This window comes from Ipomoea nil, unplaced genomic scaffold, assembly GCF_001879475.1.
Source record: "Ipomoea nil cultivar Tokyo-kokei standard unplaced genomic scaffold, Asagao_1.1 scaffold1509, whole genome shotgun sequence".
In the NCBI taxonomy this organism is placed as follows: Eukaryota; Viridiplantae; Streptophyta; class Magnoliopsida; order Solanales; family Convolvulaceae; genus Ipomoea; species Ipomoea nil.
In genome coordinates this window covers 2214965-2236415 of record NW_017617937.1, presented here as the reverse complement: position 1 = coordinate 2236415, position 21451 = coordinate 2214965, and the positions used below count along the sequence as shown (strand labels likewise).

Below are 21451 nucleotides of genomic sequence, written 5' to 3'. Positions count from 1 at the left end.
GTTGACCAAAAGAAGCCATCTAGTCTGTATAAACCCTGGAAATGAAAAAGAATGAATGACATCGGGATATATGTAAGAATATTACAGAAGGTCAAAATGTTTGATAACGACTCGTTTCGTACACGCAGAAAAACACCAACCCCCACATCCATTGCTAAACATCGGACATTCCGGGTGTTTCGGAGGAAGAAAAGTCAATTCTCTCCCCATATTTCTTCTTCCGAGTGTCATTATTTCAAATCTGAAGAAATTAAGTCTCCTTAAACAAGCCATCTAATTATGACATTTTACACGTGTCCTATTCTTTCTCAATTTATAATCCTGGCTTTCTTAATAATGGAGGATGACAGTACAATATAATATTGTTGTTTGTACATCTCAAAACGTGTTCCTACTCGCCCCGCTGACCGGACTCGCTGCTTCGGGGTTTTCCATGTAAGCTTCCGACCATATCGCCTTTGTGTCGTTATCTCCCATTTTCTGGGTTGTCTGAACAATACAGTGGAACTATATATATTTCTGCGTTTATATAAACATCGAGTCTTACTGTATAGTCCAATATAATTGCCTTTCACGTAGAATATTATCACAGCTTTAGAAACAATAATTCTATGGATAATCTTTCATCTGCAGAATGGTTCAGTCAGGAGATGGATGAGTGGCAGATGATGAACACATTTGACGATTTCGCCGTCTTCTCTCCTGAAATGATGCCGTTCCCATCCTCCGCCGGCTACTGTTCGTCGCCTTTTCCGCCGTTCTCGTCAAGTAACGGATTTCAGACGGTGGCCGGAGCTCATGTCGTTGAGAATCCGGCGGCTGCTGTGAACCGGGTTCAGGAGAATCCCTCTTTGTCTTCTTCGTCCTCAAGCATTATATCTTTCGCCAACTCTGACTTGCCATGGGCTACCCAGCATTTGCCTAATAATTCTAATAATCCCAAAGCGTTGGTGAAGACGGAGATGGTTTTCACGTCTCGGAGTTGTGTCGTCGCAGATGGTCGGAAGGACATGATTGGGTTCAGCGGCGCCGCCGATGTCAAGAAGGGTGCCGCTAGAAACGCTGTACAAGCTCAAGATCATGTCATGGCTGAGAGAAGAAGACGAGAAAAGCTCACACAATGCTTCGTTGCTTTATCTTCCCTCGTTCCTGGCCTAAAGAAGGTAAATTCTTGGTGTCAATACTTTTATAGAGACTCACATGATGAAAATAGTCTATATATCAGTATTTGTATCACAGAGTAAAAAATTGGAAGTGAAATTTAGAAGTATACATAATAGAACTCCCCAGCAAGGGATTTTAAACTAACAAGCATTATAAGAGTTTCACCCTCTCACCCTCTTGCGGGTGACTCCTTGTTGGCACCAGCATGGTCCTTCCATCTAATTGCTCGCTGAATCATCATGTTTTACTCTTCTAAAATTATATTTCTGGTAGACTAAGTTTTTGGACCCTCGTGCTGGAGATTTCACATTTTGTGAGCAAGATAAATTAACTTAAGTGGTTTATAGTTGTGCGGTTCAAATCTTCAATAGGTAGAGGAGTTAAACTTAAAAACAGTCGAACTTATAAACTTATCAATAGAAACAACTTGACTATGTTGCTCAATTAAATTCATTCTTACATCTTCAAAAAGATTTATGATCTGCAATTTCTTTTTATATATTAACATGTTTCTTGTTTTTTGTGGGGATTAAATGATTGATTTGACAGTTAGACAAGGCATCAGTGCTTGGAGCGGCCATCAAACACATAAAGGATCTCAAAGAACGTGTGGAAACGCTGGAGGAAAACGCCAAGAGACACGCCGAAGAACCACCTGCGGCGGCGGCGGCCGTGAAGAGAGTGCGGCTGTCTGGCAGCGACGATGACAGCTATTCATCGGACGAAAACTCGGATGCCAGCACGGAGATGTCGTTGCCGGAGATCGAAGTGCGATCCTCGGACCAGAATATGCTAATTAGGGTTCACTGCAAGAAGCACAATAGGGTGATTAAGGAAATCTTTAGCGAAATAGAGAAGATGCAACTAAGCATCCTTAGTAGCAGTGTAATGCCTTTCGGCAAAACCACAACACATATCACCATTATTGCTCAGGTAATTAATCTCTACTCCCATGCATCATCACTTAATTAAAAACAAATAATGCCCTCACACACAACTTAATTAGTTTGTTCTTTCTTGGTTAATAAATTGTGGGCAATGACACAAGACTGAACCCGGACAATCTCACTATGATCAGATATGACAGACTTCTTGTAGGCACCCAACACTAGACCTCCCATCTAATAGGGCATAGACGAAGCCAAAGGGGGGCAGGGGGTCAGCTGCCCCCCCTCACCCCACCCCACCCCTACCCCTATCCCATATATAATTTTTGTATGTGTATATAGTATATTTTTGAGTATTAGTATATAAAAATTGTTAATTGTTCATAAGAAATGAGTTAAATTAGTTGGTAGAGCATGCATTTGGTTATAATAAAGGTTAGGCGTTTGAATCATATAGTTTTTTGGCTCCTTCCCTATGACTCTAACACAATCACGTTTTAATAGTTTTTTTAATATTTGATACACACATACATATATATATATATATTCAAATTATTTTATCAAATTAATTATGTTTCATATTTTGTTATGAATATTTTTATAAAGTTTCGATTTGTTTTATTTTTCGCCCATATCCAATAATATTTACACCTATATTTCTTAGGTAATTTATTTATTTATTTTTAAATATCTCTTTTATTTTAATGTTTCGCCTTTACTGAAAAAAATTTGTGAATCCGTCCCTATTTCGCCCCCCTCAACAAAATTCCTGGCTCCGTCCATGTAATAGGGTGGAGTTCACTCATCATAATTTAACCATCCACTATATTGTTGGGCCAGGGTTTGAAACCCTGGGGTGAGGGAATTTTGCCTTTAATTTGTGGGCAAGTAAAAATGAATAATTTGATCTTTCTTCCAACGTTTGTATTCATTCGATTGTATATAATTGTCACAGATGGATCATAAATTTTGCATGGCAGCTAAGGATGTTGCAAGCACCATTCGGATGACCATATTGAAGCTCTTAGGCTAGCTGTGAGGAATCGAGTTCCCCCTTTTAATTTAAAGAATTGCATTTCAATATCAAGAAACTAGGTTGTAGTTGAAATATATATATAGTGAGTTATATATGTTTGAATTGGTGTGTATGTAAGCTGATCTCATGCTGAGGATTGAGACCACCGTACCGACCAGCCATGAAAGATTAAGGTTGGGAATTGAAGCTGCGGCGATGTGTCGCAAAGGGTGTTTTTTGCGAGGTCGATAAGTTAGCTTAGCCCTCGTTTTATTACCCACGTGTTTCACATGGAACAAAGCTTCAGTTTGAAGAATCAAAGACGATGGACTGAGGTCGTCGGAGGTTTTTTTTTTTCCTCCTCTTTTGAGAGGTTGTGCACATTGTCACATGTATTTTTGGCTTATCAGTAATTATTTTTTGGCCTTACCTAAGCTTGTTAACCTTGTTATTACTTATTATTATGCATAATTATCATTTGTGTCATAAGGTTTTATTGGGTTCGTTTCAATTCATAAACTTAAAATTATGTGTGTGTAATCTATCTCTCGAGTAGACAATGATAAAAGAAAAGAATGCTTGTGAGACTTAATTAGTTAGACTAAAAATTTCTATATATATATTTCAAGATATATAGTAGCATGTATTCCTACTTTCCTTGCTCGAGTTTTTATAAATTTCAAGTAATAAATGCAAATTGTTGTTGTTCATTACTCCTTATTAATAGTTAAATAATGATTTTGAAAGCAATTACAATGATTTTTATTTAATGCACACAAGAGATGTTTGAAGTGGCACAACAAGTCAAGAATGCCTTTTGCGTGGATGCTTGTTGTGGTTATCTTCCTACACACTCACAGATCCAACTCGTCTTGACCACTTAAAATATGCTGACAAGCTAGCCGACAAGGAGATGAAGATCCTTAGTAGGTTGAGGATAAGGTTGAGAACCTCTAGGTAGGCAAAAATGAAATTAGAACCTAAATTGTTAAGGGCATATACCCTCCTTGGTCGACGTTGTGAGCAAGGGAGTCAACCACCACTGGTAAAGGACGTCTCTAGTCCTCCTTGTCCTTAGCTAGACTAATTTTTTATTTTATTTTATATAAAATACAGAGAAAAATTTTATTTGGTAAAAAATTTAAGCTGAACACTTTAACATGATGCACATAGAAGTCAAATCATCAAATCTCCAATCATACAATTGCATTTACAACTTATTCACTATTGCCCCAAATTACTGCCCTAGGTTATAATGAAATAAGTATTCAAGTCATTTTTTTAAAAATGAACATTAAACTCCCAAAAAAAAAAAAAAAAAAGACTGTTGGATGCATTTATATTGGGCCGGACAGTGAGTTGTTAACTCGTTATGGGCATGCATTGAGTTAATCAATTACTGTCCAAATAAAATTTCCAAGTTGTAGATTCATATGGACCCAATCCAATCGTATATTTATCGTCACCTTATAATAGATATATAGTTAGTTTTATGGTTAAAAAAGGATCGAGTAAGTCGGCGAGACAACACAATCGTACATGAAAAATATGAGTATTTTATTGTCAGAAATTAATAGTCAAACCCCGTACAATATACCTGCAGATGGTATTTATACATAGGCGTTGGTCTTAAGAAAGGAAACCCAGTCATTTACAAACGCTTGATAGTACCTCGGCCCGCATTTGGGCAAGCTGGCCGACTCCCCTATCCGACTGTTTGCCTGATCACCCACGCGGCTGACTAGGTATGCCTATTACCGGTCCATCAAATATATGTCTATATATAAATCTTCAAAAATATTAAATATCCGCCGAATGACAAACTATAAGCTAGGTACATACTAAGCCAACGTGAATAAAAAGGGGACCCAGATCGTAGGACATGACGAGGATGGAAAAGGACTAAATTAAAACGGAGCAGAAAAAACATAAATCTATATATACTACTAGTGGGAAGGCTGTCTGGTTTGTTTAACCTTATACTCTTAATTAAAGGCATGAGTAGTGTTGATTAATAAATCCAATAGAAATCGGACCCTCTCAAGTCTCATCTTGAATGGTATATTGGTATGGGAGGACGAGGACAAAGTAGTCGAGGTTGAAGGGACGGCCTAAAATGGGTAAGTGTAATGTGAGATAAGGGTCCCCTCTCACCAAACCCAAACCTACCAGACGCCGCATGTGCTATAAGGACCACTACCGTTAAGTTTTATTTATACGGCTTGCTGGAATGACCTCGTACCTAGTTAGCTTGTCCGGTTCGGATTGATTTAGCCAGCCCAATTAAAGAGTAAAGTATTAATCAGATTGGTTTTTTGTATTAGAGTAGGGTTAAACTTTCGACCTCTCTTAAAAAGATGAGAGAGCATGACCACTCACAACAATTAAACTTTATTTTTTATTTTTTGAGATTAATTAGGTAATGATTCAATTTTTTTTTATTTTTTTTTTATAATTTGTGATAAATTAGAAAGTGATGTGGAAACATTTCCAAACGAGGTAGCCCCATCATTACAATGGGACTTTGGCAACAAAACTGCCAAGCCCGTCAACGGTTTGGAGCAATGGCATTATGGTAAATTCATGTGTATTTATTAGTATTTAAAAATATGAATTTTTCACAAAAGGAAGTGGTTTTACCCAATACTAATGTGTTATTTTAAAGTTTTATTTAAACAAGTGTGAAGTTATACAGAAATCATGTAGTTTTTTTTTTTACTCAAAGTAGTGCATGTTTACCCAAAATAATGTTGTTTTATCTCAAAATGATGTTAGCTTTACTACAAGATGATGTGCATAACTTCTACATATATATATATATATATATATATATATATATATATATATATATATATATATATATATATAAAATCATTACGCTTTCTTTTTAAGTATAGGTGTAGTCTGCTCTCTTTTTTTTTTTTCTTTTTTTTTTTTTTGCAATTTATTGAATGAGATTTATTTACATTTTCAATGAATCTTTTCTTGTGAACTTGACACGTGCACACGCACACGCACATATACACACACATATAATAGCATGATGTAAGTTACTAGACTACATAATGAGTCTCCCAAAAAAAAAAAAAAAAGACTACATAATGAGTCTCTCCAAACCAAGTATGAAGTTAAAGAGGGCCTTAAACAAGTATGAAGTTAGATAGAAATCATGTAGTTTTTACTCAAAGTTGTGCGTGCATGTTTTATCTCAAATTGATGTTAGTTTTACTACAAGATGATGTGCATATATAAATTCTACATAATTACAAAAGGTCTTTGCCACAAACAAAGCTATTGTTGTTAACACCTTGATTACTGTGAATAACATCTGAGTTGGGAGCATGATTACTATGGATACCATCCAAGTTATTATGGTTTACCACTTGAGGCGAACCACTATGGATGTTCACTAAAGATGGCAAATGCCTCTTGCATTTTCTGATCCTCTAACTACTTAATTTGGACTTCAGGTGCAAGTGAAGTTGATGGCCCAGTCTTTGATCTCTGGTGTATCATAGCCTTGGAAAAGTAGTGTTTGGTATTCGACTTAAATAATTTTGAAACGTACTCACTTTCCTTACGCCACCAACAACCTCCAACTACACTACAGTTTCTACCACTTCAGGTTGTGTTTGCTTCAATTTAGTCATAATTTTCTAAGGAAAAAGTTGAGTTTATAATAATTTTAGTTGAGTCACAACCAATATTATAATGACCTTCAAACATATGTAATATGTTATGATTGTTTAATACAAAGCGAAAAATAAACTATAACTTGTAAGATTTTACATATGAGGATGCAACTTATATTCAATTCTCTTATCACTCTGATTTATAAGAAAGTTAACCATCACTTTTAGTCATAATAATTATATACAATGTGTGAACATCTCAAATTAGCACATGAATCATGGTGCATCCCCAAAAAATCAATGATCTTCAACATCACATGTGGACAACATTTGCCTGCGTCATGACACGATATCACTCTATATCTTTTTTTTTTTTTTTAATTTTATTTTGGAAGATGTATATCATCACTCAATCTAAACACTATAAAAAGGCGTCTGCACAATATGAGAGCCTTCAATAATTCACTGCCGAAAGAAGCAGACTTTCTGCAAATATAGATAGTGTTTTAATTTATTGCCTGTTGGGTTCGATGCTAACCAGTCTCGTGATTAATTCACAGTTTCACACTTTTTCTTCTTCTCCTCCAATAATAGATCTCTGCAGATTTTGATAACTTCATCAAGAACTAACACTGACAAGATGATGAATCTTTCCCAGGCTTGTTTTTCTGGAATGGTATGACGGTGTACATTGTGATCTATGCATTCAAATCTCTGCAGATTTTTACATTGTTATTATATATGTTTCTTTTACAGGGAATGGACGATCTGTCATTCCTGGATCAGTTTCAAATCTTGCAGTCGATTGAGCAAGAACTTGCGGCTGTACTTGGAGAAGATGTCCTTTGTTCTTCTTCGCCGGAAGAGGGGTCGCCGCCGCCGCCGCCGCCTCCGGCGGCGACGACTAGCCATCTCGGCGAAGATGACAGACCGTCAAAACAACTAAAGAACCACCACCATCCTAACCTTGACGTTAACCCGACGGAGCAGCGTCAAGAACTGGTCACCAGTAACGCGAGCGCCGAGCAGGAAACGGTGCCGCCGGCGGAGACAACGACGAAAAAGGGGGGGAAATCCGGGAGACGCGGCCGGCCACCTACCAATACGTATGATCATATAATGGCGGAAAGGAAACGGCGGGAGCTTCTTAGCCGTCAATTTCTAGCGCTGTCTACCATAGTCCCCGGCCTCAGAAAGGTCTCTGAAAACTTCTTTTTTTTTTTTTTTTTTTTTGCACGGTAATCCCACATTGACATCTTAGCCAACAAAACTAATACTTTTTTTTTTTTAGTACACTAATAAATTGTTTTAGTTAAAAGTGAAATTTATAATAATCTTATAATTACTAAATCATCTGCCACGCTTGACCAATTTAGTTGAAATTGCTAACATATTCTAAACAACGTTTAATCAAATGTCATTTTGTCACACGTGTATACATATTATAATATTTTTTTATTTATTCTGTCAAAAAATTATTTAAACAATGTTTCTTGAATAAAATATACATAGATGGACAAAACATCGGTTCTTGGAGATACGATCAAGTATTTGAAACAAATACAAGAACGTGTGAGGTTATTGGAGGAAGAATCGAGCAAGCGAAGCATGGAGTCGATCATGTTCGTAAATAAATACCAGGAATCATTCGACGACAATGATGATATGTCATCCGGCAAAAATGAAAAGTCCGAGGAACAGCCACGGCTAGAGATTGAGACAAGGTTGTGTGACAATCACATTCTACTAAGAATACACTGTGAACGGCATAAAGGGGTGATCGGACAAATATTTTCCGAGGTGGAGAAGCTTAACCTAGCCGTGGTCAACTCGAGCGTGGCACGTTTTGGGAGCTTGACTTATGATATCACCATTATCGTTGAGGTAATTACGGTTATTTTAATTTTTAATTAGATTAAATTAATACTCCGTATTTAGTACCACATTCGGGTGTTAATAATAATAATAATAATAATAATAATAATAATAATAATAATAATAACAACAACAACAATAGTAGTAGTTAAGAGTAAGACAAACTTAATGGGGTAACCCTAACTACTGTTGTAACACCACCACCCACATCATCAATAAATTGAATGGGGTAACCCTAACTAAATTGGTTAGGAGAATTGGTCTGATCTATTAGTGTTTTTTATTTACATCCGTCAGCTATGAAGGGATGATTTAATCAGTACACATTCATGGATTAGGATAATTTGTAAAATAAAATTATTTTAAAATTTATATTTAAAACTAAAATTAATTTAAAGATAATTCAATAAATAAAATAAAAAAAGTTAATGCATTATGTCCCTATAAATCAATGCTACTAATTGCTAATTACCCAACATCCCCTTAAGATCTTTTAATTATTATTAGTTATTCAACTTCTAAATTATTTTTAATTTTTTTTCTATTTTTGTTATTTTCAGATGTTGAAAGAGTTTGACTTGCCGGTGAAACACATTGCAAAGAACCTTCGTTATGCAATCCAAAATGCTAGCAAACATCATGAACTAAAATAAGATAATCCAACATGCTATGCTAGCAAACATCATGAACTAAAATAAGTTAAAGTCTTATGTAAGACCATTTCATTTGAGATGTGTAATATTTTTAATTAAAATATAATAATTTTTTAAAGATTCATCAAAAGTATTACATTTTAGTTAAAAAAATATTGCATGTCTCATTAAAATAATCTCGTACAAAACCTAATCTTTAAACTATGCCTCCAGCAATTTTCACAATTCAAGAGGATTTTTATTTTTATTTTTTCTGATTTTTTTAATAGATCACCTCTAAGTCTAACCACTAATCTCTTCTTATCTAATAAATCTTCATGGTCTTTTAAAGTTAAATCTTATGAATTGATATAGTATTAATTGTTTAACGACATAAGATTTTTGCATTTTAAATTTATGGGGTTTGTGTTACATAGTGCTATACAAAGAATAATTGGAATATACTATATTTGTTTACTTAGTATAATTGATACTAATTGGAATATTGATGCGTAGTATATTTGCAAACAAATAATTCTCGGAGTACGAGTTATCGATCCACAGGGAAGTGGTTGTATCAAGCACTAGTTACTAACTTATTCATTAGAGCTAATCCTAACAATTACTTAGATGATTGATTGGCATAAAATAAATAAAATAAAACAGAGGTTCAGGATTTTGAAAACAATTAGAGAGAAGTTGAGATTCATGGGATTCAAGTGTTTAATCACCTAGTGCCAATTATCGTTTGCAATATTTAGTTTGGAATTAAGATTTGTGTGGGAATGCAAAGTGGAATCGAATTACTCCCGTAATCTCTATTCCTAGTGAATTTCCACTCCCATGGCTTAAACACCCAATAAGATCAAAGATCAGCATTCAATTATTCCTAGTTACTACCATCTCCCGATGAGCAATAATCTAGAATAAACTTCCCCTAATAAGTTCCCCTTTCCCAAGGACCAACCATTAGGTGCAATCGTGTGTGCCCTAATTTATGCCCCAACTCCCATTGGTGACACAAACATGGCTATGAGGCTAGTAACTATGGCCATTAATTACAAGCATCAAACAATATTATCACGATTGCAACACACTAGTACAGATTTGCACATCCGCTACCCTTGTAAAAGGCTATCCGCTACCCTTGTACAAGGGTAGCGGATATTAGGGTCTCTGAAAACCCTGAGCTTTCCGCTACCCTTGAATAAGGGTAGCGGAAAGTTAAGAATCCGCTACCCTTCTTTACACAGAAGGATAGCGAATACCATTAATTTATTAAAACAATCCGCTACCCTTCTTTTTAAGAAGGGTAGCGGATTGTTTTTATGAATTAAAAAAAAATCATTATTATATTTAAATTTCCCAATTCTTTTAAAATCCTATACGAATTCATACAAAACATATCAACATAATATTAACCATCAACAAACTATCAAAACACAATATTATCAACATACTTTAAATATACATAGTTCTATTTAAATTTTCTATATCATAAAAAAGTTCTGTCCAGACGAAAATGCACAAAGCCAAAAACAGTTACTGCTTCTGAAATTACACTCAACAACAGTGTACAGGTGAGACAACTTAATAACACCCACAAAATGCTTTCCTGAAGAAGTGTACCCAAAAAAGCTTTTACTAAACCTCTCAGAGCACTCCCTGTAAACTCCACATATCATTACAGGGATAATTGGAACTTACTACTCATGTTTTCTTCCCTCCACTAATTTCATAGTTATAGTGATATCCTAACAGCACTTCATTGATGGGTTGCGTTTAGTTGATGCCACCATTATTCACTATAATTAAGCTAGGAATAGACTCCAGCTGACAGAAGAGCATATATCCAAACAGGGCATGATATGAAAATAAATCAAATAATTGTAATGAGACAAACCTCGGCAGCTGCTCCTTCGTCATATTTGTACCCAAGTTTTTCTAAGATTTCATGTATGGCAGTCAAGTCCGATCTCAAGCAAGCTTCACCAAGAGGAGATAAAGACATAGATTCACCATTCACTGGTATACCCATTAATACATGAGACGGAACCTGAATACCAAGTTTCCATAACTTCAATTAGTCACGTTATCTAGTTAATCAAATAATCCATTACAACATGCTTATCAGATGAGAAAACATATCGAAATGACTAGATGAACCCATAAGGCGTAAACAATGCAGAAAACTAAACAGACAAATATAAATAGTGCAACTGTTAAAGACTTCTTTAATATGAAAAGCAGCCTCAAGTCTCCTCGGGCTAAATATAACTTCTCTGTAACTTGAAACCCAAAACAAAGGGGAACAGAGAAGAGAATATAAGAGGAAGAAGATAGTTCATATGTGATGGCTGACCAGATCAGGCACACAAGTGGAGAGCCAACCCTTAATTCGTGCAAGAGCTCGTCAAACCTTAATACGCACCACAAACGAACCTGATTAAATTATGAACACATACATGTGCATCAGAAATAACTCAGGACAGCTTTGACTTGTAGGGTTTTATCAATTCATCAAGTTTATCAAGTGGCGAAAATCAAGATCATAACAAGAATCTATACTATTTTCTTCCAATTATTGGGGGTAGTTTTACACAGCTAATAATTTGCACAGCTAATGATGAAGTACCTTTTAACTTTTTAAGTTTGTTTAGTAAGCAAATTTGTCAAAAACATTTAAACTAGATTTGAGCCAACATCTCTGTAAATGGACACTTCTCCACTACCCATGACCATCTTTGGTGCAAAAGTAAATGTAATGCTTGTAATCTATTGTTTTCCAGGACTAGGAGTGACTTTTCAGATAGAATATACTCTCAAAAAATCTCAAAAAAATTAACAAACTTGGTTACTAACAGTCTGATAGAGGGACCTAAGCTGTGTGTTCCACTTATCCACGGCAGTGTATTTCTTCATCCCCTTTGACCTGCATGCAAAACATTACAAATGTGAAATATAGTGTGGAAAAAAAAGTCAAAAACCAATAAAAATCAGAAGAATGGCGGTATTTAAAATAATACTCTGTAATAATGAATAGATAAATAGGAAAACAAATATGGAATGTCCTTGCAGCTCCTTCACTGTACAAGAGGACACTGATCTCTATCTAATCACCTTGGATATGAAAGGGATCCGAATTCTTGTGTAAGGCTTGATCAGTTTGAGCAATACTTGAGTCCTCACATTCCTCATAAGATCTTCAAGGTAATTTCGTATAAAAGGATCATCCATTATTGTCCTTCTATTACTCTGAAGAAATTTACAAAATTAGTTTAAACTAATCACAGCCGCATTTACCTCGTATTTGTTACGGAACTTGTTGTTCATAAAGTGAGTGATGATACTGCTTTTGCCGACAGACTCGTCTCTTAAGATGACGAGATTGTACCTGGCACTGGCGAGGACGGGAAACTGTCGTACATAAAGCAAGTGAGTGATGATACTATGAGCTCATAGGCAGGGAGTATTTCTACATTATATTGTTTGACCTATCCAATGATTACTAACAACAAGAAGAACCATTAGTTGCAGAATCAGCAGAAGCAAAATGTGTTTTTCTTGCCTTGGTATCATCCAGGTACTTCTGATATATGTCCTCCTTGGACAATACTACATTTACAAGACCAGACCAGCTACAGGGCATCGTACTTGTAGAACCATCGATGCCTCTCAGTCCCTGTCGTACAACGAGCACTCTCTCTCCCATCTCTTGCACTGCAACAACGAGCATTCCACCGCCAGTCTCTGATTCTCCTCTAGTCACATATGATAGCACTAGTCATCAGCAACTAGAACAATCATAAAAACATCAAAACAAACTAATTGTTAAACTTGGGAGAAGATTGAGAAACCACAAAGACATGAGAGCAAGAACTGATCATGGAACTTGCATTTTAGAGATACTATCTTTTCAAGAAACAGTAAAGTGACATACTGACATCTGCTAATACAATTACTATAGAATACTAGAACTACCAAAGATGTTTATTACGAAACAAGTTTTTTTCACTTTTGGTTCCTCTACTATAATACCCCTTCCAAAATTAGGTCCCCGACTATCAAGATTTTTAATGTTTGTGCATGAATATTCAATTTCTTCATCCTTAGCTCAATTTCTCGGGCAACCTAAGCCTCTGGAAAATTGAGCTGATGACAAAATGTGAGAGCAATTGAATAGTCATGCACCAAAATTGGGGGTATCATAGTCAAGTAACCAAAAGTGGAAAAAACTCTTAGAAAACTAAACCATTATTTAACTAAATTATTTAACTAAATTAGAGGTCCTGGTTAATTATTTTCAGCCCCCACCCCAATCTCATGCTTATTGTATCTGCAGTTAAGGTTCCTTAAGTAAATACTCGAAAACCCTAAAAGAAGAATCATCTAGAAATGAGAAATTACACTTCAATTCCCAGGTTGAAACCTAGCTCGAAACAACTATTATCTGCTAAAAAAGAAAACAGATATCAACAATCTCTGTCTAAACAGAGCTAATTTAGTCCACGAAGCTCTGGATCCAACTAAATCCAAGCTAAACGCGAAGAGGCAGATCAAGCAAAACACATAAATTCATTTCAATAACATTGGCACCCCAAATGAATTGAGAAAGAAAAGGACGAAGAAAGCAGAAAGAGAACCTCATAGGTAGTGCCTTCGGCGGAACCGGCGGCGGCTGAGAACCACAGTGGTGGTGGCGACGTCAGTGGCAGGCGTCGTCGACAGTACGTGGAGGCGTCGTTTTCGGCTGGGTCTGGTCACCGGTAGCTAACGAGAAGAAGAGAAGCGTCATGGGTGGTTGATGAGAGTGGTGCTTGAGTCCTTAGCTTGGTGTCAGCGGTGGCATTTGATCGGGGCTGAGGGAGCGTGGTGAGAGAGGTGGTGTCGACGGCGGAGGTGCGGTCAGTGAGGAGCGACAGCAGAGAGTGTTGGAGAGGTGTGAGAGCGAGATCTGGTTTGTGAAAACTGAAGAGGCGTTGAAGGTTTTTGTTTTGTTGTTTTTTTTTTCTTTTTTGCTTTTTTTTCTTTTATTTTTTCCCGATCTGGTTTCCGTGCCCTTTCTAAAAGAAAGGGTAGCGGAAAGTCTATCCGCTTTAATGAACCGCTTCCCTTTTTTAAAAAAGGTAGCGGTTTCTTATTCATTTATTTACAATGATGCCACCGCCCTATTTTTTTTTAAGAATACACTACCTTTGTTTAAAGAAGGGTAGCCTAAAGTCAGATTTCTTTGCTCCATTTTGTACTAGTGACACAAGTATTAAACCCAAATAATAATATATTAAAGAAACTGAGAGCTCAGGCACATAGGTTCATAAACACTTTTACCCAAGAATCTCTAAAGAATTTAGCCAAGCATGACTAAATTATACATAGCAAATATAAATAAAGAATTACAAATCATCAAAAGAGTACAAGAATTAACCAGACGATTTTCCCAAATCTCCCTAGTCTTCTTCTTGCTTTCCAAGACAACTTGTGGCTCTTGATTTCTCTCCTTCTTGTCTCCAAGAATCTCTGAATTCTCTCGGTCTCTCGGTGTCTTATTAGGGTTGAGGAAGGAGGGATTTTATAGTGGGTACAAAGTTGAGATGAAATAGGAATCTTGTACAAAAATTGGACTCAAATTATAATTCCTATATTTAAATAAAGAAATTGCCGTAATTAATTTGGAATTGAAGTTGAATTGGGATTTGGAATTGAAGTTGAGGATGCTGAAGCCAACGCCCTTTTGTATTAAGCTGGCGACTTCGTGCGTCGCTCGACGCGTCGAGCCAAGTCTCGACGTGTCGAGACCAGCAGGTCTCGATCACAAAACATTCTGGAAATTTTCGACGCGTCGAGCCTTTGGCTCGACACGTCGAGTCCTCTGGGCCCCGAACTTGTCCAAAATTGCTCCAAACTCATCCTTGAACTTCCCTTGCTCATAGAATTGACCTACAATGGTTCAAAAACACTAACAAACACCGTAAAACATTCAAAACAAGTGTGAACCATAATTAAATGATAATAGCAAGGAAAACATGTTTTAAATAAGCAAAATTAAAGAACTTAAATACTAAGATGATTCAAAATAACTATAATAACAAGCAAAGATGCGATAACATCACCCCCTCACACTTAAGCTTTTGCTTGTCCTCAAGCAAAACTAAGGAATAAAATCACAAGTCAAAACATACAAATTACTCATGCTCTCTCTTGCACAACCTTTCAAACCACCAACCAACTTGCTACAAAACAACAAGCTTCAAGAATCAAATTAGTTTGGCACATAAGAGACCCATTTCCAAGCCAATAACCAAGCACCAAGAATTTAAAGTATGTGAGGATCAAGTGTGTACAAGTACTCAGTTGAGATTACGCAGGACACGGTTCATGAATGAGATCCCATAGGCTTGCCTTTCATACTCCCCTAGATCAAATCTAAGAATTCATGCTAAGATCAAATAGGACTTTATTTAGCTTGTAATGGGGCTACGGGTGATAGCTAACAAAGAAGTGGTATGGAAAAATTAATCAAAAAGAGAGAATGTCACAATTTATCTAAACTTTTCAAAATTTGGAAGAGATGAGATAATCATAATTTCAAGGAGCAAATTTCTTTTAAGAACTTAGCAACTCTTTGGTAAAGTGGGGATCCAAACTCAAGAACTTTCAATCTTTTTTTTTCTCATTCTTTTCTTTGTCTTTGGACTTCTTTTGGATATAGCAGGATAATTTTAATCCAAACTTTCATGACCTCCACACTTGAAGATTTGTAACACTAGCTGTTTTTTTTTTTTAGCACAACTCCATAAAACTCTTCTTACGGAAAAGATACAGATAAAAGTTTCATTCTCTCAAGGGTGGAAGGGAAATATTTGGCCATGGGCTAAGGGTTTAATAATGGGGTAAATCAAAGAAAAACAATCACAAAGAGGGGATAAGTGCCTAGCACTTATTTGAACAAACAAAAGGCACAATGGGGACACGAAGGATAAAAATATATATAGGGACAGGTTTAAAAGCTATGGCTAAACAAAAATGGCCTAAATCACTTCAAAACATGCAAAACTTAGACATCACTTAGGGAGTAATGAGGCAACCTTCTAGCAAAACACCCATGACCGGAATCTCACATAAGCCTTCACTAGCAATGCAAAACACAAGATCAAGAATTAATCCAATTATTAAGTGGTTAACAAAGTTATTGGCAAGGGAATAGATCAAATATGTGTTACACCTCAAATCATCCATCACAAATTGAGATGCAGCAAGCACCACTAAAACAAACCACAAACCAACAAGAGAGAATAATTGTAACTGCATGCTAAGACAAGTAACTTATTCACCAAAAATAGCATATGAGTCATCCAAGCAAATTAAAAAATTTAGAAATATCCCCAAATTAATGATTCCTCCCCCTCACACTTAAAACTTTGCATCATCCCTGATGCAAAATAAAAGAAAAGGAGAACAAGAGAAAAGAGAAAACTAAAAAGCAATAAAATAATCACGAACTAGAAAATAATAAAACTAAATAAGACGAAACTAGAAAGCAATAAATAAATAGGGAAAGTAATAAAAGATAACATGGGGTGCCTCCCATGAAGCGCTAAATTTAACGTCGTTAGCTCGACGTTACCTCTCTAGCCATCAAGTGATTGGAGAAGAAAAATCCCCTTCTTTCCATCAACTTTCTCTTCCAAGTATTTCTTCAAGTGGTGTCCATTTATAAACTCTCTTAAGCTCGAACCCTTCACGTCATCATGTAAGGAACCACATTTGCCCGAATCAAGAATTATGCCTCCATTCTCTTTTCCTTCTTTTTCAACACTCTTTTGTTCAACAAGTAATGAGAGTCTCGGATCATTCACATGAACCAGCAAGTATTGAGAATCATTGGATATATAGATAGGCAAATGTGTGCCATTATCCTTAAGAACTCCAATGCCTCCCAAATTCAAAATTTCTCTGAAGTTCTCTCCAAGGGAAGTGTTCTCCATTGGTGAGACATCCTCATTCAAATCATGTGCTCCATTAAGAACTTCCTCATCTAATGGGCAACTCTCTATATGTTCCTTGCCATCATTACCTTGCAACTCTACATTTTCCTCCCAGCTTGGTGTCTCCATCTCAATGCATTTATCAAATATTTCTTCATCTCCCTCTCTAAGATCCTCATCATCCTTTTTATTTCTCTCAACTTCATGACCTTCATTTGGCAAGAGCAACTCTTCTAGAACCTCTTGATGTTATCACATCTGTGCTTGTTTTTATGGTTATTTTGAATCATCACAGTAATTAAGCTCTTTAATTTTGCTTATTTAATACATGTTTTCCTTGCTATTATCATTTAATTATGGTTCGCACTTGTTTTGAATATTTTACGGTGTTTGTTAGTGTTTTTGAACAATTTTAGGTCAAAGATATGACCAAGGGGAGTTCAAGGATGAGTTTGGAGCAATTTTGGATGAGTTCGGGGCCCAGTGGACTCGATGCGTCGAGCCAAGGGCTCGACACGTCGAAATTTTCCAGTAGCTAATTAATTCGCGCACAGGAAGTCTTGACGCGTCGAGAAAATTCTAAATGCGTCGAATATGCGTCTGTTTCTGGGATAAAAACAGACGCCTAAAGTGGCGCGGATAAAAAAATAGACGCTTAAAGTGGAGCAGCTGGGCAAAATTCAATACAAGAGCGAGATCTCTTTTCCTAATATCAATTGCGCGGATTTCAAGGCTCATATCTCCATATTAAAAGTTAGCAATTCAAGGAATCTTCCAAATTCTAAATATCATTAAAGACGACAATTTCTTTATTTAAATATAGGAATTAGAATTTGAGTCCAATTTGGTACAAGATTCCTATTTCATCTCAACTTTGTACCCACTATAAAATCCCTCATTCCTCAACCCTAATGGGAGGACGGGGACCGGGAGAATTCAGAGATTCTTGGAGACAAGAAGGAGAGAAATCAAGAGCCACAAGTTGTCTTGGAAAGCAAGAAGAAGACTAGGGAGATTTGGGAAAATCGTCTGGTTAATTCTTGTACTCTTTTGATGATTTGTAATTCTTTATTTATATTTGCTATGTATAATTTAGTCATGCTTGGCTAAATTCTTTAGAGATTCTTGGGTAAAAGTGTTTATGAACCTATGTGCCTGAGCTCTCAGTTTCTTTAATATATTATTATTTGGGTTTAATACTTGTGTTGCAATCGTGATAATATTGTTTGATGCTTGTAATTAATGGCCATAGTTACTAGCCTCATAGCCATGTTTGTGTCACCAATGGGAGTTGGGGCATAAATTAGGGCACACACGATTGCACCTAATGGTTGGTCCTTGGGAAAGGGGAACTTATTAGGGGAAGTTTATTCTAGATTATTGCTCATCGGGAGATGGTAGTAACTAGGAATAATTGAATGCTGATCTTTGATCTTATTGGGTGTTTAAGCCATGGGAGTGGAAATTCACTAGGAATAGAGATTACGGGAGTAATTCGATTCCACTTTGCATTCCCACACAAATCTTAATTCCAAACTAAATATTGCAAACGATAATTGGCACTAGGTGATTAAATACTTGAATCCCATGAATCTCAACTTCTCTCTAATTGTTTTCAAAATCCTGAACCTCTGTTTTATTTTATTTAGTTTATGTCAATCAATCATCTAAGTAATTGTTAGGATTAGCTCTAATGAATAAGTTAGTAACTAGTGCTTGATACAACCACTTCCCTGTGGATCGATAACTCGTACTCCGAGAATTATTTGTTTGCAAATATACTACGCATCACCTCTCTATTAAATGAATCTTGAAGTGGCTCTTGAATTGTCAAATCTTGCTGTCGAGCCATCATGTGATCGAGTCGAGCATTCATGTGATCAAGTTGAGCATTCATGTGATCTTGTAACTCCAGATATTTCGAGCACAATTGCATTAACTTGGTCTCTTTGGACTTCATCTCAATTATTTGGTCAAGTGATTGACAATCTTGTTGAAACTCTTGGTACGGCAACTCTTGAGCTCGCCCTTGATACTTGTAATTGGGATCCATGATAAAGCAATTTTCCGCCTCATGAGATCCACCACATATCATGCACCGTGAGGGTTGTGGAGTAGGTGGTGTGCATCTTTGATAAGTAGCTTGACTCATGTTGGCACAAAATCCTTGAGTAGATTGTTGAGGGATATGGTTGGTGGGGTTGAGCATGTAACAATTTTCCACAAAGTGATTCCCACCACAAAATGAGCACCATTGGGGTTGTGATGTTTGATATGAACTTTCTTGATAATATCCTTGACTAGAGTTGGCAAAATTTGAGAAAGGGAATTGTTGTTCCATTCCTCCATATTCTCGATTCATATTCCAACTCATCTCATAACCTTGAGAAGGAGGGTAAAACGGTGGCATGGTTCCTTGGAATGCATATCTATCCATAAACTAAATCACACTCAAAACAATGAACTTGTTACGGGTTAGCAAAATAAAATAAAATAAAATAAATAAAAATGGACTAGTCTCCTAGAATAAAGATTTCACTAATGTTAATACTAGAAACACCACCTCCCTCGCAACGGCGCCAATTTGATGCGTAGTATATTTGCAAACAAATAATTCTCGGAGTACGAGTTATCGATTCACAGGGAAGTGGTTGTATCAAGCACTAGTTACTAACTTATTCATTAGAGCTAATCCTAACAATTACTTAGATGATTGATTGGCATAAAATAAATAAAATAAAACAGAGGTTCAAGATTTTGAAAACAATTAGAGAGAAGTTGAGATTCATGGGATTCAAGTGTTTAATCACCTAGTGCCAATTATCGTTTGCAATATTTAGTTTGGAATTAAGATTTGTGTGGGAATGCAAAGTGGAATCGAATTACTCCCGTAATCTCTATTCCTAGTGAATTTCCACTCCCATGGCTTAAACACCCAATAAGATCAAAGATCAGCATTCAATTATTCCTAATTACTACCATCTCCCGATGAGCAATAATCTAGAATAAACTTCCCCTAATAAGTTCCCCTTTCCCAAGGACCAACCATTAGGTGCAATCGTGTGTGCCCTAATTTATGCCCCAACTCCCATTGGTGACACAAACATGGCTATGAGGCTAGTAACTATGGCCATTAATTACAAGCATCAAACAATATTATCACGATTGCAACACAAGTATTAAACCCAAATAATAATATATTAAAGAAACTGAGAGCTCAAGCACATAGGTTCATAAACACTTTTACCCAAGAATCTCTAAAGAATTTAGCCAAGCATGACTAAATTATACATAGCAAATATAAATAAAGAATTACAAATCATCAAAAGAGTACAAGAATTAACCAGACGATTTTCCCAAATCTCCCTAGTCTTCTTCTTGCTTTCCAAGACAACTTGTGGCTCTTGATTTCTCTCCTTCTTGTCTCCAAGAATCTCTGAATTCTCTCGGTCTCTCGGTGTCTTATTAGGGTTGAGGAAGGAGGGATTTTATAGTGGGTACAAAGTTGAGATGAAATAGGAATCTTGTACAAAAATTGGACTCAAATTATAATTCCTATATTTAAATAAAGAAATTGCCGTAATTAATTTGGAATTAAAGTTGAATTGGGATTTGGAATTGAAATTGAGGATGCTGAAGCCAACGCCCTTTTGTATTAAGCTGGCGACTTCGTGCGTCGCTCGACGCGTCGAGACCAGCAGGTCTCGATCACAAAACATTCTGGAAATTTTCGACGCGTCGAGTCCTCTGGGCCCCGAACTTGTCCAAAATTGCTCCAAACTCATCCTTGAACTTCCCTTGCTCATAGAATTGACCTACAATGGTTCAAAAACACTAACAAACACCGTAAAACATTCAAAACAAGTGTGAACCATAATTAAATGATAATAGCAAGGAAAACATGTTTTAAATAAGCAAAATTAAAGAACTTAAATACTAAGATGATTCAAAATAACTATAATAACAAGCAAAGATGCGATAACATCAAATATACTTTATTTGTTTACTTAGACTCTTAGAGCTAGCAACCCAAACAGTGCTCAAATGCTAGGATTTTTTGTCAAGAAAAAAAGATAATTTGGAAAAGGAAAACAAAATGATCGGAGGTTGGTTGCTACTTGGCGACAACCCTCAATACATCCACTGGGCACGACTAATGTGCGTATTTTACTTTTTTTTTTTTTAAGTCATATATTATTTTCTTGACAGGACACATTATAAAAACCCACAACAGTGTAAAAAAAATTCTCTCCTCATCCCT

General features: G+C 36.2%; 2 protein-coding genes and 1 long non-coding RNA gene across 3 annotated transcripts; 2 read left to right on the top strand and 1 right to left on the bottom strand.

The window, feature by feature from the left end:
• Positions 1-564: 564 nt before the first annotated feature.
• Positions 565-3613, top strand: LOC109189250 (transcription factor bHLH18-like). The gene is made up of 3 exons (XM_019340063.1): positions 565-1163; positions 1714-2097; positions 3007-3613. The coding sequence occupies exons 1-3, from the start codon at positions 612-614 to the stop codon at positions 3082-3084; spliced, it is 1014 nt and encodes a 337-aa protein (XP_019195608.1). The 5' UTR covers positions 565-611; the 3' UTR covers positions 3085-3613.
• A 3524-nt stretch (positions 3614-7137) lies between these two features.
• Positions 7138-9331, top strand: LOC109189251 (transcription factor bHLH18-like). Its single transcript, XM_019340064.1, has 5 exons — positions 7138-7223; positions 7303-7374; positions 7455-7895; positions 8211-8582; positions 9134-9331. The coding sequence occupies exons 2-5, from the start codon at positions 7339-7341 to the stop codon at positions 9224-9226; spliced, it is 942 nt and encodes a 313-aa protein (XP_019195609.1). The 5' UTR covers positions 7138-7223; positions 7303-7338; the 3' UTR covers positions 9227-9331.
• Positions 9332-11435: 2104 nt separating this feature from the next.
• Positions 11436-12560, bottom strand: LOC109189253. Its single transcript, XR_002055568.1, has 4 exons — positions 12509-12560; positions 12326-12408; positions 12068-12137; positions 11436-11647 (listed from the first exon to the last, which is right to left on the bottom strand). It is a non-coding gene; the product is annotated as an uncharacterized LOC109189253 (long non-coding RNA).
• Between the last annotated feature and the right edge of the window lie 8891 nt (positions 12561-21451).